At 38.0% G+C, this 17,322-nt stretch overlaps 1 protein-coding gene and 1 long non-coding RNA gene across 2 annotated transcripts; one reads left to right on the forward strand and one right to left on the reverse strand.

Annotated features, from left to right (window-relative positions):
- The first annotated feature begins 1,438 nt into the window (after positions 1 to 1,438).
- On the forward strand, positions 1,439 to 6,863 carry LOC309627980. Its single transcript, XR_014244083.1, has 2 exons — positions 1,439 to 5,900; positions 6,212 to 6,863. It is a non-coding gene; the product is annotated as an uncharacterized lncRNA (long non-coding RNA).
- Positions 6,864 to 8,248: 1,385 nt separating this feature from the next.
- LOC309627942 (growth-regulated protein homolog alpha-like) lies at positions 8,249 to 16,967 on the reverse strand. Its single transcript, XM_082390349.1, has 4 exons — positions 16,739 to 16,967; positions 16,521 to 16,644; positions 16,341 to 16,424; positions 8,249 to 15,572 (listed from the first exon to the last, which is right to left on the reverse strand). Exons 1-4 carry the CDS (start codon positions 16,827 to 16,829, stop codon positions 15,557 to 15,559), a joined length of 315 nt encoding a protein of 104 aa, XP_082246475.1. The 5' UTR covers positions 16,830 to 16,967; the 3' UTR covers positions 8,249 to 15,556.
- Positions 16,968 to 17,322: the final 355 nt, after the last annotated feature.

Below are 17,322 nucleotides of genomic sequence, written 5' to 3' on the forward strand. Positions count from 1 at the left end.
TTATGACAAAGGAGGCAAGAACAAGAACATACAATGGAGAAAAGACAGCCCCTTCAACAAGTGGTACTGGGAAAACTGGACAGCTACATGTAAAAGAATGAAATCAGAACACTCCCTAACACCATACACAGAAATAAACTCCAAATGGATTATAGACTTAAATGTAAGACCAGACTCTATAAAACTTTTAGAGGAAAATATAGGAAAAACACTCTTTGACATAAACCACAGCAAGATCTTTTTTGACCCACCTCCTAGAGTAACAGAAATAAAAACAAAAATAAACAAATGGGACTTAAAAGCTTTTTCACAGCAAAGGAAACCATAAACAAGACAAAAAGACAACCCTCAGAATGGGAGAAAATATTTACCAACAAAACAACAGACAAAGGATCAATCTCCAAAATATACAAACAGCTCATGGAGCTCATATCATAAAAACAAACAATCCAGTTAAAAAATGGGCAGAAAACCTAAATAGACATTTCACCAAGGAAGACATGTGCTAAAGTTGGGGTTCATACATAAGTCAGGTCTAGCTATAACAGAAATACCTTTAACCTACACATTCCTATTTCCAGGAACTTTACACATAAAACCCTTTCAAAACAGAACTTTTTGCCACTTTAATGTGTATCACCATCAACATGTTGCATTCAATGAAATCTAAAGAAATAATTTAAAATAATTGATATTTACTTCAGTCCCTGAAAACAAACCCAAAGTACAATTTCTTTCCTAACACAAAAGAAAGATGAGGGTCTTGGTTTAAATCTACTACTTTATCAAATATCAATATAGGGAATGATTTACTCTTGTAATTATGATTGTTATTGTCTCCATTGTCCAGAGGCTATTATATTTGGTAGCTATAACATTATTTATAGGTACAGATAATTGTAGTATATTAATTTGTTCTATAAGACACCTTTCTGGTACCATATCTGAGTGGAAATGAAACTCTTTCTTAGCCTCTAAAATTAGAAGAGAATAAAACACATCCCCATGGTGTTCTTTATTGATGGTTTTTAACTGATATGGTGTGAAAAGGAGTAAATTTAGGAATCATACCTTAAAGCACAAAACTGTGAAGGCTGTGTTGTATTTATTTATGAATATACAAATACAGTGATTTAAAATTTTTATTTAATAACTATTCAGCACATACTATGTGCCTATATTAATAAACTGACAATAGATTAAATTATCTGTAGTTATTGCTAAAGATGGATTAAACACCCATTCTAGATTTTTAAAGCTCTTAAAAAAATACGATTGCACATTTACAATCATATTTTTGGCGTGTCTAAAGAGCTCAAGAAACCATCTCAGCACTAAAAATATGCAAAAAAAAGTCAAATGAAAGACAAATGGAATAAAATCAGTATTTAATATTGATTAAAAAACATTGGAAGACAGCTTAGTATGTGTCAAACATTGGAAGACAGCTTAGTATGTGTCAAATAGGCTGCCAACTGAATACTACAAATAAGGAGACAGCCATCAAGTCGTTGCAAATGCTGAACAAGAGGGAGCTCATCCACATGGAGGGTCTGCTTCCAAGAGTAAAATGGGAAGTACGGAACTGAGTATTACCAATTCATTCTTTCCAAATAAGGCAAGTTATTTCTCCACTGAACAGAATCAAAAGGAATGAGTAGAGAATAAGAATGTTATGCAAATTGAACTACTTCAATTTAAAAAGTAACATGAAGGGTGGAAAAGTGTTCCAACAGATATTTCTAAAATATTAAAAATAACAATAGTAAAAACCTATATGTATAACAGGAGTCAAAATCAGCATCTAGTCTAATGGTGGAAAAATAGAAGGAATAGCTTGAAAGGCTGAACTTGAGACAAGGATGTCTGGAACCACCATTATTATATAACAGAGTTTGGGAAGTAGACAATGCAATTAGACAAGGGAAAGAAATTACATACTGTAATTAGAGCAAAAGATGCAAAAGACTAGAGGAAACTTAGCTATATCTATATAGAATTTCTTAACTAAATAATGATACATTCCAACAATAAAATACTATGCCTCACATCTCTCTACCTCTAAGAAAACATTTGAAAATACTTTCTGAAATTGAACAGTCACCAAAACATATTTTTACACAAAGCAAGCAAGGTACAGAACAGCATGCATGGTATCTCCCCATGTGTACCGTAAAAAGAAACATGAACAGACACAGTGCATAAACACATGTGCTAATTTATGTATAGAATATTTTTTCCAAGATACCTACACACAGAAAATTAATAATCCTAACATTTTCTGGGAAAGAGAAACAAAGATCTTGAATGAGAGGGACAGATTTGGGTGTTTTGTTGTTGTTGTTTTTTTACTGTATAACCTTTTTTACCATTTGAATTTTTATGAAGTACACATATTTTTTTCTTCAATAAATAAATATAACCAGTTTACCTAGTCAATGGTACAAGTTTTAGATTCTGAATGATCAACAGCATGTTGAGTAAAGTGTTATGGAATGATCATAAAGATAGTTAGGAATTTGGATCTCTTTCTGTTAGAGGGATATTAAATTTTGAAAGGCTCAAAGAAGACTGAGTCAGTTCTTGGGCCAACTAATAGAGTTTTGTATGTTTTGAGGCTTATCATGTGGACAAATAATAAGAATTTTTATAAAGAATAAGATGAGTAAGCCACTTATTTATATACTGAAGTTGTTCCCCCTAAAATTCAGATGTTGAAATCCTAATCCTCATTACCTCAGAATGTGACCTTATTTGAAGATAGTCTATTTTAAAAGGTAATTAAGAAAAAATGAGGTCGTTAGGGTGGGCCTTGATCCACTGTGACTGGTGTTCTTATAAGAAAAGGAGATTAGGACACAGATGAATACAGAGAGAAGACCATGTGAACATACAAGGAGAGGATGAGAGTCTGCAAGCCAAGGAGAAAGGCTTTAGAGGAAACCAATCCTAATGACACTTTGATCTTGGACTTCTAGCCTCCAGAACTATGAGAAAATACATTTCTGTTGTTTAAGCCACTCAGTCTATGGTATGGTACTTTGTTATGGCAGCCTGAGGAAATTAATACACAGCTAAGCCCAGTGATATTGGCTGCAGGTGATAGACAGCCACTGAAGAATTTCAGATAAAAGAATGACCAGAAGAGACCTGCTCTTTTGAACAATCACTTTGCAGTCAATAAGACTGACTGGACAGGCCAGCCTGGGAGACCAGTTAGGAAGTTACGTCAATGGTCCAGTGAAAGCGGATGAAAGGCATAATTAAGGCAATTTCACAAGGAAGGGAGAGGAGGAGTTTCATATAAGAGTTGTTAAGGGGATGGAAATGGCAGGACCTAAATCCCAGTCAGATGCAAAGCAAAAGCAGAGAGTCAGTCTGTGATGAAACCAGGGCCCCTGGTTTCGACAACTGAGTGAATTGTTTATAAAGCAAAATGGACAAACAGAGGAGCAGCGGGTTCCCCATGTAAAATCTCAGAAGAGCTAAGTAAATTGCCGTGGTTACGTGTTAACACTGACAGCAAGGAGAAAATGCAGGAGATAGGCCTCAGTCCAGATTAAGATCATAGCACCCGATGATCCAGTGAAGGGAGGCTGGTAGAGCTGGCAAGGAGTAGCAGTCAGGATGTCTTAGATGGTCTGATGAATTACCATCTCATGGGAAAGAAATGTGCCTCACCCAGAAATACACAGAGGGTCTCTTTCTGGAAGTTTTTTCTCAGCATTCCATAGAATCTGGGTGCAACCATGGTGAAGCTGGCCTCCCTAAGGCAGAAGTAATGAAAGTAAAGGGAGATAATGATCCTGGCATCATGTTTTGGCTCTGCCCTTAACAGGTTTGATAACCTTGAGCAAGTCAGTTGACTTCCCTTTGCCTCACTTCCTTTCACTAGCAAATCAGGGTGAAAATAAAATGATTGGCAACTTCACTAGCTAATTAACACTTGAAGGGCTCAGGAAGAGCCTCCTCCAGAAGGTGATTTATAAACTAAGAGCTGAAAAATAAGTAAAAATTAACCAGATGAACGAGCTAGGAGGTGGGGAGGAGATGAAAGATGTTTCAGTTAGAGAGAACAGCATTTGTAAGACCCTGAGGGCAAACAGAAATGGTGTTTTCAGAGAACCAAGAAGTGATCTGACACACTAGAGCATAGAGTTTCAAAGGGATGAAGTGAGAAAGCCTAAACTGTAAGCAGTTAATAATTTGCTCAAGGTCACATAGCTAGTTAAGAGTCTGATCTCTGAATTGAGCATGTCTGCACCAGGACTTGCATTTAAACTATGAATCGTGTACAACCTCCCTACAGCACCATACAAACAGGAGAAGACCGCGACTGAGGGTAATACAGGCTTAATATTTCCCAGTGTGTCTAAGAGATTATAGAGTGAATAGTCACATGAGATTAAATAGAAAAATAAAGGTGAGAATGTTAGAATGAGAGTCACTAAGTATATAGAATTTAGGTCACAAAAGTAAGGAAGTAAAACTTAGTCAAATAATTCAACAGATAAACCTACTAATCTTTGTTTCCACTCTAGTCCTCTGGAAATAGAGAAACCATATCAAACCGAATTTTGTGACTAACAAAAAATGAAATTTTATTTTTATTTTATTTTATTTTATTTTATTTATTTTTAATTTTTGATTTACAATGTTGTGTTAATTTCTGCTGTACAGCAAAGTGATTCAGTTATATACATATGCATTCTTTTAAAAATTCTTTTGTATTATGGTTAATCATAGGATATTGAATATAGTTCCCTGTGCTATACAGTACAACCTTGTTGTTTATCCATGCTATATATAATGGTTTGCATCTGCTAAGCCCAAACTCCCAATCCATCCCTCCCCCACAAAAAATTTTCATAATTAGTTTTCTATTGTAAACTTGCTTACCACTCACTAAAGATTCACTAAACTCTGAAAGTCCATGGTAATTGCATTTATTTTACAAACAAAACAAAACCCAGATCCAGATCAATTCAGTTTCATATGGACTTAGCAGCAGGGTGAACTGTGTTATATACTACCCAGAAACTGGATAACCTGGTCTGTCTATGCCTCTTCCCTGGAGCACTGACCCATGGAAGATTACACTGATTTATTATAAAATCTTCTTTTTGTCCTCTGTGTTCTTTTGTTTTACTGTGAGGTGACAAGGTGTGGAATTATTTCTGTTCATCCTGCATGTAGTTTGTTGGGTTCCTGAATCTGAGGCTTGTTGTCTCTGATGGCCATGGAGGTACGTCACTCGGATCCTCCTCCAATAGAACCTGCTGCAGGAGCTCAGCTGATGTCCCGGTGTGACAGCTGGCTTAACACTGCCCCCTTTACTGGTGTTGCTCCCATTTGGATATTGTTTCTGTACACTTCTCTGCTGGCCTTCGCTGCACCTCCCCAATGCATACTTGCTCTTCAATCCTTGTCTCAAACTTTGTTCTCATTATTCCATTTCTACCCAGTGATTTGTCAAATGTGCTGGCAGTTGAACCTTTAGCAACACTGTGTTGGAGTTCAAGGATTTCCTCCAAAGGGAGAAGAGAAGGGAGGAAGTTTTGCTCAAAATTCTTCCTAGTCAATATACCTATGTTTTGATCTGCATAAGACAACTTATAGCCATTGTAATCACTTAGCAGGGATAACAGGTCCCACACTCCATAAAAGGTAGAGTTGTAATTCAAATCTATAGCAGAACTTTTGTTTAAATATCAATCTATTTAAGAAGAAAAAATTTTGCCTCAAGACATCTTGGCATGTACTGTACCTGTCTTTCTCTTTTTGCTAATGATCATCACCCATACACCCTCAGGAGCCAAGCAAATTTTCTATCTTTCACTGTGACTCTAAAAGGAGACTATTTGGATTACTAAACTTGGGAGCACGGCCTTTAAAAAATGGTTTATTTAGGGCTTCCCTGGTGGTGCGGTGGTTGAGAATCCGCCTCTCAATGCAGGGGACACAGGTTCGAGCCCTGGTCCGGGAAGATCCCACATGCCGTGGAGCAGCTGCGCCCGTGAGCCACAGCTACTGAGCCTGCGCGTCTGGAGCCCGTGCTCCGCAACAAGAGAAGCCACCGCAATGAGAAGCCCGCGCACCGCGATGAAGAGTGGCTCCCGCTTGCCGCAACTAGAGAAAGCCCTCGCACAGAAACGAAGACCCAACACAGCCAAAAATAAATAAATAAATAAATAAATTTTTTTTAAAAAAGGTTTGTTTAAAATTCTAAGGTATATTAATGTTATTCATTGAGCTTTCAAGAACAACTACAAAATACATGTATTTCAAAACAAATTTGTCTCAGATATCACACTAACCACATATTTAGGATACAGTGTTCTGTATGTACTACCACAGTTTTCTACCACTGACTAGAAATAATGTCAGTCAAAATGTAATGTAGACTTTTTCAACAATAAGCAAGTCAGAAAGCATTTATTATTATGTAGGTAATATGTACATAATACAAGTAATTCTATGTACAAGGTTCTGTGTTAGGTTTGGTAATCTACACATGTATCTTCCAAGCTGCCACCATAGAATATTTACCATATATAATTTAGCATTGTATTTCTGGCAGCCTCTCTGGTCTATTTTTGTTTGTTTGTTTGTTCTGCTTTTAAAATCTAAGATCTCGCTTATTATTGGGAAGAGAGAGTATACGTTGCCCAAATCACAAGAAAGTATTCTGTGTCCTATTTAAGTTCCCATTAAATTAATTCTGAAGTTGTCAACTGCTGTTCATAGACCACAGGTCTCTACCTGCATCTCTAGGTGTCCTCAGAGTTCATTAGGTTCAGATGTGACCATGTCACCATAGTCTCAACTCAGAGTGGAAATTCCAGGATTTAAAAATAATATAATTCAATATTAACTTGTGATTTAAAAATAAACTCTTAAGAAATCACTAATAGCAGGTTACTTCCTTAACCTCATAAAGCTATAAAACATCTATAATAAATATTATACTTAGTGATATAAGAGGTTTACTGAGAACAAAACATGAGAACCTGCTATAATCACTTACATTCAACCTTGTGTGGAAAATTTTAACCTGTGCAGGAAGGCTAGAAAAAGACAAAACTGCCATTAGTAGCAGATGACATAATTGTCTATGTAGAAAATGCAAAATAATTTACAGATATGTAAGTAGAAGGCTGATGGATACAAAAATAATAAACAAACATCAGCAAATGCAGTTTTAAAGACACCATTTACAATAGCACCTAGATAAAAAAAAGTCTCTAGAAAGAAGTTTAACAAATAATGTGCAAGAAGAAAAAAATTTAAATGTTATTTAAAAACCTTATTTTATGGACCATATTAAGGTCATAAAACGTAAGAGTTACTGTTTTAAATATGCATCAATTACCACTATCCAAACTGATCTATTAATTCAACGCACTTTTATTCAAAATTCCCATATTGACAACCTGACTCTAAGATGTATATGAAAGAACTAAGAGAAGCTAAGACATTCCTAAAGAAGAACAATAATGTTGGGGGCTTGCCTTTCCACTTATCAAGAATTTTTATAATGCTATAGTCATTAAAATGGTATGGCACTGGTGTACATATAAACATATTGACCTATGAGGAAAACAACAGGGTCTAGAAACAAACCCTTACATGTACTTATCTTGATTTATGACAGAGACTGGAAAATGGTGGACTTTTCTATAAATGATGCTGGGACAATTGGTTATCTATATGTGAAAAATAAAATTGAATTTCTACTTCACATTGTAGAGGATAATCAATTCTGAGTTCTAAATGTAAAAGACAAAACTACCCAATTTTTAGAAGGTAACACAAAAGAATATTTTTATGATTTTAAGAAGAGACTAGCCATAAGAAAAAAGTTACATTATAAAAAAATTATTTAAAAAAAACACAGATAGGGCTTCCCTGGTGGTGCAGTGGTTGAGAGTCTGCCTGCCAATGCAGGGGACACGGGTTCGAGCCCTGGTCTGGGAAGATCCCACATGCCGTGGAGCGACTGGGCCCGTGAGCCACAACTATTGAGCCTGCGTGTCCGGAGCCTGTGCTCCGCAACAAGAGAGGCCGCGATAGTGAGAGGCCCGCGCACCGCGATGAAGAGTGGCCCTACTTGCCGCAACTAGAGAAAGCCCTCACACAGAAACGAAGACCCCAAAAAACAGCCATGAATAAATAAATTAAATAAATAAATAAAACTAAAAAAAAAAAGAAAAGAAAATGGTAAAATTGACAACTGATTCTGAAAAAAAAAAAAAAACACACAGATACACCTTTTTGCCACACATGACGGACAAATGGTTAGTATACAAAATGTATGTTTTTTCAAAATGTTGTATGAAATGGCAAAGGGAATAACAGAAAAAATGGGCAAAAGAAATAAAATTTCACAGAGGATCAAATGCAAATAGCTTGTAAACATGAGAAAAGATATTCAATTTCATTTGTAATAAGAGAAATGAAAATTAAAACCACAATAAGATACCATTATATAATAATTTGATTGTCAATAGTTTAAGAAGTCTGACAATTCCAAGCGCTGGCCAGTAGGTGGAGGAAGAGGAACTTTCATGAATTGCTTGTGGGTGGAATAAATCAGTACAACCATTAGGAAAAACGGTTTTGGGGTTGGCCAAAAAGTCCGTTTGGGTTTTTCTGTAACATCCTACGGAAAACCCCGAACGAACTTTTTGGCCAACCCAATAGTATTATTTGGTGAAGCTGAAGATGTGTATACTTTCTGGGCCAGTAATCCCCCTCCTACATATATATCCTAGAGTATCTCTTACACATGTGTAGCTAGAGACCAGCACAAAAATGTTGAGAGCTGCATTGTTCATAATAGCAAAACTGTAAGCAATCCAAATTTGGTATTGTCATGAAATGCAACAGCAGTCATCTGTAAAAATAAATTAGCCTGGATTAAACTCACAAACATATTGCCGAGTGAGAGAATTAAGTCATATTTACACATTATCTCATTTATTCAAAGTTCAAAAACCAACAAATCTAAAGAATTGTTTAGGATTTCACTCATAGGTGGTAAACTTATAAAAATAAGTGACGAATTATTGACGCTGAGTTCAAGATGAGGGTTACGGTGTGTGTGAGGCGCAGAGCAAACACAGAGGGAGAGGGATGAGATTTGAGATGGGTATACAGAGGGCTTCCAGTATCCTGGTAATGTTTCATGTCTTGGACTTGGAAATGAGCACAGTTGTTCATTTCGTTACTCTTCCTAAACCTGTACATGTATGTATGTATACACACACACACTTATACACATGCATACATATATATTATTTTATATAATCTTTTATACTGTATATATAAAAATGTATACATATGCTTTATAAAATGTTTTTATACAATCTTTTATATCTACAATATATTGTACAATTTAAAAAAACTTTTAAAACCTGTTAAGTCATACTGCATCTTTTGAATGTCCAAGTATGTAAGGCACTTCCAAATTATCTAGAATTATCCATGTATCCTTACTACTAACCATGTATCTTTGCTTAATGAGGATATTCTTCCCTTTCAAAATTAAATCTACACACCCCAGTTCATAACTTACTCATGTTCCCATGTTAGATATTTGGGGTTTTTTGGAGAAGGTACATGGCAATTTCTAGAATGGGACCTTAAAGACTGAGCAGTTTCTTCCTGCACCTTATATGGATAATGCCCAAAGCTTTGATCGCCTATATTCTCAGTCTAGCTCATTTTGTAAGCATTTCAGCTCTGAAAATCCCACTCTCAGAGGTTCTTATTTTCCCCCTCATGATTCCTCCTTACATGATTTCTTTTCAGCTACAGCAAGAAGCTTCAGGTATTAACTGGACATGTTCAACAACTTCAGGAGAAATTCCTGAATGTCAATATATAACATTGCAACTTGGCTTTCATAGGCATTAGCTATGTGAGGTAAGTATAGCAAAACTCTGAGTGAAGATAAAGGCAGTCATGCTTCCTAACTCTTGGTTTAATATTTTAAATCAATGTAGCAGGACACAATATTGGATTAACAATTCAACATTGATAGAAATAATTAAGGAGAAATAAAAAAAACCAATCATTTGCCGATATCATAATAAACATTGCATTATTGAGCAGCTACTGTGGAACTGTGTTAGGCAGAATAGATCAAAAATCCATTCCTTAGGCCTTTATTGTCATCACGATAACCAATATAAGCAGAAAATATTTTCACTCAATGAAAATTTATTAATGTGATAATTAGATGTGAGATAGTTGAATGTAGTAACTCCATTTGCTAACCAACATTAAAAGAAACATCCTAGATTGATTTGCAGTAATATTACTACTATCACCCCTTATAAGAGAAGTACAGACCATTGTAGTCAGTATGTCGAGGTAATTAACAGATTTTGTCTGCCTCTACATGGATTTCTTTGACATGACAACCTGCATGTACGTCTGGTTTAATTTTAGATATGTCACAGTTTTTGTTTTGCTGAAAGCCAAAAGAAAAATCTCTTTAGATCTAGTTTCTCTTTTGCGAAACTTTCCAATGGATAAAAGGAAAAGATAAAAATGTTTATGAGATCACGGTAGACACCTCTGATTTCAGACCTTGGTGGACTTAACATTATAGTGTTCTTTATGCACCACAGTCTTGAGATTAAGTTTTGTTGCTTTCTCTCTCCTTGTTGAAGAATGAAAGGAGAAGCTTATCAAAGGGGTATTTGTCAGTTACAAGCCAATAAGGAAGTGAAATTTATTTTTCCAGTTTATTTTATTTGGGAGGGATGGGGAGTTCAGAATATAGTAGATTTGTTAAAAAAGATATGAACTTTTTGCCTTGTTATTTCCTGGAGGTGGAACTATGCTACTTTGAAGGATCCAATGCCGTTTTTGTTTAATGATGATTTAAAGAATATTGTCATGAGAAAATCTGTGCATCTTTTTAAAAACCATTTTTGTACAAAGCGTAAAATTAAAATGTTTTAATGTGTCTTTGCCTTTTATGTCTGTGTGCATGATCATATTTAAAGTCTTAATTAAATCTGTCATCTATTGATAAATTAATAATTGTTGTGCTGTCAAGAGTATGCTAAGGTTCAAAGCTCCAAAAACTGAATTACTAACAGTGAATTATGAGCTCAAGTTCTGTTAACTGTTCTATTAAATGGCCTTGGTTATATCATATTTAACACATTTTTTCTGCATCAATAAATCAAACCATTTAACTATGAATAATTAATATAATTATTGATACACTGCCACTTGACACATGACCTCAATAGAATATCTCATTTGCCTTCACCAGGGGAGAAATCGTTGAATTGTGTCTATAAAGATGAATAAAAGCTCAGCATACAGAGAAAGCACTGATAAACATTGTAGACAGACTCATGCTCCAAGAGGCACAGCCTTGTGACAGGGAATGGCGTATTAGGAATTAAGTTCCACATGCAAGAATACTGAATGACTTTGTAACATTCAACTGATTGATGGGTTCTTGGCCTTCATGCCAGGCAAAAAGCTTCCACAATGAATCAGAAACCCTATTCAGACACAATCTTAAATTTCTTGAGTCTCAATTCTCTATGTTCCAAGTGGAGGTGATCTAACTATGTATTATCAGTGTTTGTAGCCAACGATGATAATAAAGAAATACGTATACAAACATAAGATTAAAATGTTTGAAGAATCAAAATAAAGGAGCAGCTTCTAACTTGGAATTACAGTTTAGGATTTAATGGAATTTAAATTAGTTATCATGGAATTTGTCAAAGCAATTGTGTTTAGGTCTTCAGGGAGCTTCACTTTCAAATATGGGTCTGTAATTTGAGAGCTTTGACTCACTGCCAGATTGATAGCATATTTAATTTGTAGTAATTTCTAAATTCTTAATATTCTAAGATGATCAAATTCTCAGGTTTCTAAGATAATCTGTTATAATACCATGATCTTCCAACTGCTCTGAGGGCTGTATGTATAAATTTGTAAGTCACATTAAATACTCCAACTTGAACTGTGTCCTGTATTTCTCTCCTCAAAAATAATTGTTTATCCTGACACAGATACCATATACTGTACTAAAAATAACAACCATTAGTTGAGTATTGCTTTATGCCAGTACTACCCTACATGTTTTTGGTGTATATTCTTAAAACCTTACAACGATGTTACAAGGCTTGTTCTTATTTTATGGATGAGGAAATTGAAACTCAGAGAAGGTAAGTAATTTGGCAAGGTCACAAAAAGAGGAAGATAATTTTTTTTCTTTCAAGTGTGTTTGGCCACAATGCCCATAACTTTCTTTTGGTCCACCCTGCGGTGGCTCATAGTGAGGGTCTGAGAAGAAGCTTGAGAAGCAGAGGGAAAAGGTGGTCCCACAACTGGTTCCAGACAATGCTAGGGTCAGAGGTCAAACCACAGGCCTTTGAAGGTGTGTGAACTGGGCTAACGTTCAAAAGCCTTGGTTCTCTCTCTTGTTCTGTGTTTAGGCAGCTCTATGAGGGCACTGGCTGGGTGGTTCTATACACTCCTTGCAGGTTTTGTGGCCCATTGAGCAGATTTCTCTGAGCTCTAACCCACTGCTACGGGTGCAGGCCCACTTCATCTGTTCACAATTGCCCAGACCATCTCATTTTCTTTTCACGGGACTGCTAAAAATAAAAGGCACAATTCAAGTCCCCTGCTGCTATCACTCTGAAAGCAGAAGATAAAATGTTTCCACGGGGTCCCACACACATAGGTGAAGATTAGTCCCAAATGTGAGCTGGTGGACTTAACAAGGCACTAGCACAAGGGCCTTTACCTCCGACTGCTTTATGGGAAACCTAGAATAAAACAAGACCCTTACCTTCTAATTTTCCTGTTGCAGCATAGAAAACATTGTCCCATCTTGCTATTACAAAAGCTGTTTCTCTCCTGTCTCTCACATCCTGTCAATTTTTGAAAGTCTCCTGAGGATATCTCAAGAGAACTCTCAAATAAGTAGTCATAATCAGTGAGTGGGATCACCCATCATTCCTCTTCTTCTGCTCTGGCTTCTTTGCCCAGGAAACCTCAGGCAGTGCTGCCATTACTGTTTCCTGGTGGCTTCTCAAGGTTATATGGTCCTACCGTGTCATACTGTTCTAAGACTGATACGCTCATGCAGCGAACATTTCTTTCCTGAGCTCATCAATCTTTGACCATCCTCTCAAATACCCCTGTCCTCCACTTCCTACCTTGATGTTCCCAGTGGAGGGCTGCCCTGTATTCCAAACTCTCCCAGACAATTTAATGGGATTCCCACTCTTGCCATGTCTGCTTGCTCTAGGATATGTGTTGATATCTGTGAGAGCAAGCCAGAAGACCAATGATACATGTAGACCCAGAATTTCCTCCTGCTCCTCCAGTTATTCACATCTTCTCTCCAGATATATGATAAATATATTTTGGTTCACTCTGAAGCTTTCCAGTAGCAGCCTGGAGAAAATACCTACATCTGCTTCTCCTTAACTTATAGACATTAACAGTAGTTGCATTTATTGAACATTAGCCAGTGCTGATACCATTCTAGTTTCTCCCACAATCTCCAACACCCCTCCTATAATATGTATCAATATATTTTACTAAACAAATCAAAAATACTTTTAACACTGAAATTCAAGCACCCTGAATTCAGAAGGCTGAATAATAACTCCCCAAAGATATCCTTGTCCTAATCCGCAGAACCTGTGAATATGTTACCTTACATTGTTAAAGCAACTTTGCAGATGGGATTAAATTAAGGATCTTGCAATGGAAAGATGATCTTGTATTATCCTGGGTGGCCTGATATAATCACAAAGATGCTTATAAAAAGGATGTAGGAAGAGTCAGAATCAGACAGAAGATAATGTGACAGAGCAGACGGACAGAAAGAAAATGTCAGGGAGGAAGAAATTTTCCTCTGCCCTTCTAAATTCTTCTGGCTGGTCTAATAATTAAATTGACGTGAGATAGATTAACAGGAGAAAGTCAAACAAAAGTTTAATAGCATGTCTACATGGGAGAGACCCAGGAAAACTGAATACTTCACCAAAATAGCCAAAGCCCTCACCTTAAATACCACCTTCAGCTAAAGACAAGAGAGGATGTTGGGGGTAATGGTAATGGGACTTCAAAGGGGAGGAAAGCAATTTACCTGGAGATGGAAAAGCAAATGTTTGGTAAACAATATTTGCTGGGCCAGGCAGAGACAATGGGGCACAAAGTAGACTCTGATTTTTAGGCCCTGCTTAAAGAGTTTCCCTCACCACCCCTGGCTCACATTGTTTATAGATATCTCTGGTGATACCTCTATTCTAGGAGCAGGTCCTTTATCAAAATTCTTTTAGGCAGTTAAGAGGGAGGTTACAAGAAAAACTTTTTGAATCTTCTGTTTATTAAAAATAATCAACAAAGAGACACATTTGTTGGGGTAGGAACAAAATTTGCTGCCCTAGAAAGAGATCTGAAGAGGTTAGGTTGATGGCTTTGCTATGTTGATGGCTTTGAAGACACAGGAAGATGGCCATGAGCTATGATATACAGATGCCCTCCAGAAGCTAAAAGGATAAAGGCAATGGCTTCTCCATTGCCTCCAGAAGGACCTCCTAGGGCGTCCAGAAGGAGACAGCCCTGCGGACACCTTGACCTTAGTCCAGTGGAACTAATTTTGGTCTTCTGACTTCCAGAACTGTGAGAGAATAAGTTCGTATGCTTTTAAATGACTGAATTTGTAATCATTTGTTACAGCAGCAATAGAAAATCCAAGTGCTGGGTACGCAGGAGGGGAAAAAAAAGGTCAAAAAGTACAAAAGAAACCTAAGCAAGAAATTTTTGTAAAGGGCTTTATTTTCATGTTATTTATAAAAATACGTCAATAAATATTTAAACTTCTCTATTCCAAGACAGAGAAAAATACTGCATAATTAACATGAAACAAGGCATTATGCCTAACAAGGAAGACATAAAATGTCCAAGGGATATTTAGAACATTGTCATTTTTAAAGTTTCAGCATCAGAAATGTTGACCACAGGTGGTGAAACTATTTCCATAAATAGATTGTCAGCAACTGACGATCTTCTCATCAGTACACAATGTAAATGTACACATACTTTCCCCTACCTTAACAGTGATCTATTTGTTTGGATCCCCCACTATTGTCTCCAGGTTTTTCACGGTGGATGGTACAGTGTGGTATCCGGCCAAAAATAAACCACAATAGTTTTATGAATGAAAAACATTTAAAACACATCACCTTCAAATAAATAATAGTCAGCACTGAACTAACTTTGATTTAATGTAAAAATGACCTTTTAAAATAACAGTACAGAGAATTGCCAAACACATTCATACCTTTAAATATTAGATAGAATAGTAATATACAGGCTTTGAAAAATAAATAAATAAATAAATACATATGTAAGTAAATAGAAGAGCTCTCATAAGAAACAGGCAAAAACATTAGACACAGTCCAGGTGGCCCCAGGAGCCATTTGTTTTTCTTCTTTCACTTTGATTCCACTAAGGCTGCAGTAGTAGCCAGTAAGCTCTCTCCAGCTCTCTGTATCAGTTGGCACTGTCCCTGTGATGAGAAAATGGGTAGTTAGTAGGACCCAAAATGTTGACCTCACAGCCCTGCACCAAGTGGTTGCTACCTAAACCACTGCTGCCCTGTGTGGCAGAAAATGCCAGGCTCTTAGATGCTGTTTAATTAGAAATAAGGAGTCTGTGGTCACAGTCTTATTATTATCTTCAAAAAGCCACAACATAATGCCACATTGGGCTGAAAAAAGTACATGCATGACATCACTTAAGCCTCACAGCAAACTCCATGAAGTAGCTATTATTATTTTCCCCATGTTATTGAGACTTAAAGAGATTAAGTACTTTCCCTGGGGTTATAGGAATATAAAGGGTGGAATCTAGACTTGCATTGGGGTGGAAGGGGTTGGTCTCACTGCAAATTCCCTGCTCTTCACCACTAAGCCTCAGAGGCCCATACTGTCCAAAACCAAGGGTTCTATTCTCAGGGCTGAAGCCCATGAGACTGAGGTAAACAATACCTGTTCCTTAATGGGTAGGAAGCTTTTTCGCATCGTTGGCTAAATCTACTTCATCTTTTAGGAACATACATTTACCCACACTCATGAGAGGCGGATGAGGATGGAAGGCACTAGAAATATCCTTCTGACACCAGAGCAGATTAATGACCTTAACAGCAAATTTAATGGTGAAATTATAATGACTTTCAGTCCTGCAGCTAAACCGTGGGTTTCTCTGATAAAAAAAAAAAAAAAAGGAGGCAGATGCCTGAGTCTAGTAACACGTGTGAATAAAAACCGTAACTCACTTGTTTAGCATCTTATTGATGATTTTTTTAACCATGGGAGCTTCAGGGTTGAGACAAACTTCCTGACCAGTCTTGAGAGTGGCTCTGCAGAGAGAAGGGAGAATCCACGTGAGGTCGGACGGGGGGTCGGGGTGGGAGCGTTGGGACGGCGGGGGTGACAGCAACAGCGGCGGCACTTACACGACTTCCGTTTGGCCGCAGTGGGGTCCCGGGGGCGTCACCTCCACGCTCTGGATGTTCTTGAAGTGAATCCCCTGCAAGGTTTGCAGGCACCGGCAGCGCAGTTCGGTGACCACAGGCGCCCCTGCGGGGAGGAGAGACTCGGTTAGGGGGCTGTCCCGGGATGGGCACCCACCCGCCCCCGTCCCGCCCTGGGGATGCCGGGCGCCGGGTCGCACCTGCTGCGCGCCGGCCGGCGGCCACCAGGAGCAGGAACAGCAGCGCGGCGCGGAGGAGCCGGGCGGCGGCGGGGGTCGCGGCGCGGGCCATGGGGTTCAGCTCGGAGGGTCTCTGCCTGCGATGGGAAGGCGGGCTGGAGGGCTGGCGGAGCGGGTTCTGTGGCTCCCCGAGCCGGGCGAAGCCCTTTTATCCCGATCGGACAGCAGCCGGCAGCCCAGGACCAGGGAAATTCCCCGACGCACGTGTAGTTCCCGGTCCGGAAGGAAGGCGCGGCCCCGCGGGCCTCCCGCGTAATCCGTGCCTTCGGGGAGGGGGTGGGGTGTCGTCTCTGCGCCGAAATCCCCGCAAGGGGAGTGAGTCGCCTTGCAGGAGGTGGTGTCACATCTTATAGAACAGGCATCGTGACGAACGGTAGTTAAGACAGAGGGAATTAAGGCGAGGGAGGAGGGAGGCAGAGAGAACTGATTTTTTTTTTCTTTTTTCTTTTTTTTTAAGTTATTTCTGAGATATACATTTTAAAGTAAGAACTGATTTTTCATGTGTTACGCATACGTATCTTGGGGCTTGATGATTTTATTTACGT

The sequence above is a fragment of the Balaenoptera borealis genome (assembly GCF_965194805.1).
Source record: "Balaenoptera borealis genome assembly, chromosome: 4".
Taxonomy (NCBI): domain Eukaryota; kingdom Metazoa; phylum Chordata; class Mammalia; order Artiodactyla; family Balaenopteridae; genus Balaenoptera; species Balaenoptera borealis.

Excerpts from the sequence above, each read along its gene's own strand:
- LOC309627942 (XM_082390349.1), bottom strand. The coding sequence starts at position 16,829 with ATGGCCCGCGCCGCGACCCCCGCCGCCGCCCGGCTCCTCCGCGCCGCG. Across the intron at positions 16,645-16,738 it reads CGCCGGCCGGCGCGCAGCAG|GGGCGCCTGTGGTCACCGAA; the intron begins GTGCGACCCGGC and ends TCCTCCCCGCAG. Across the intron at positions 16,425-16,520 it reads TGCGGCCAAACGGAAGTCGT|AGCCACTCTCAAGACTGGTC; the intron begins GTAAGTGCCGCC and ends TTCTCTCTGCAG.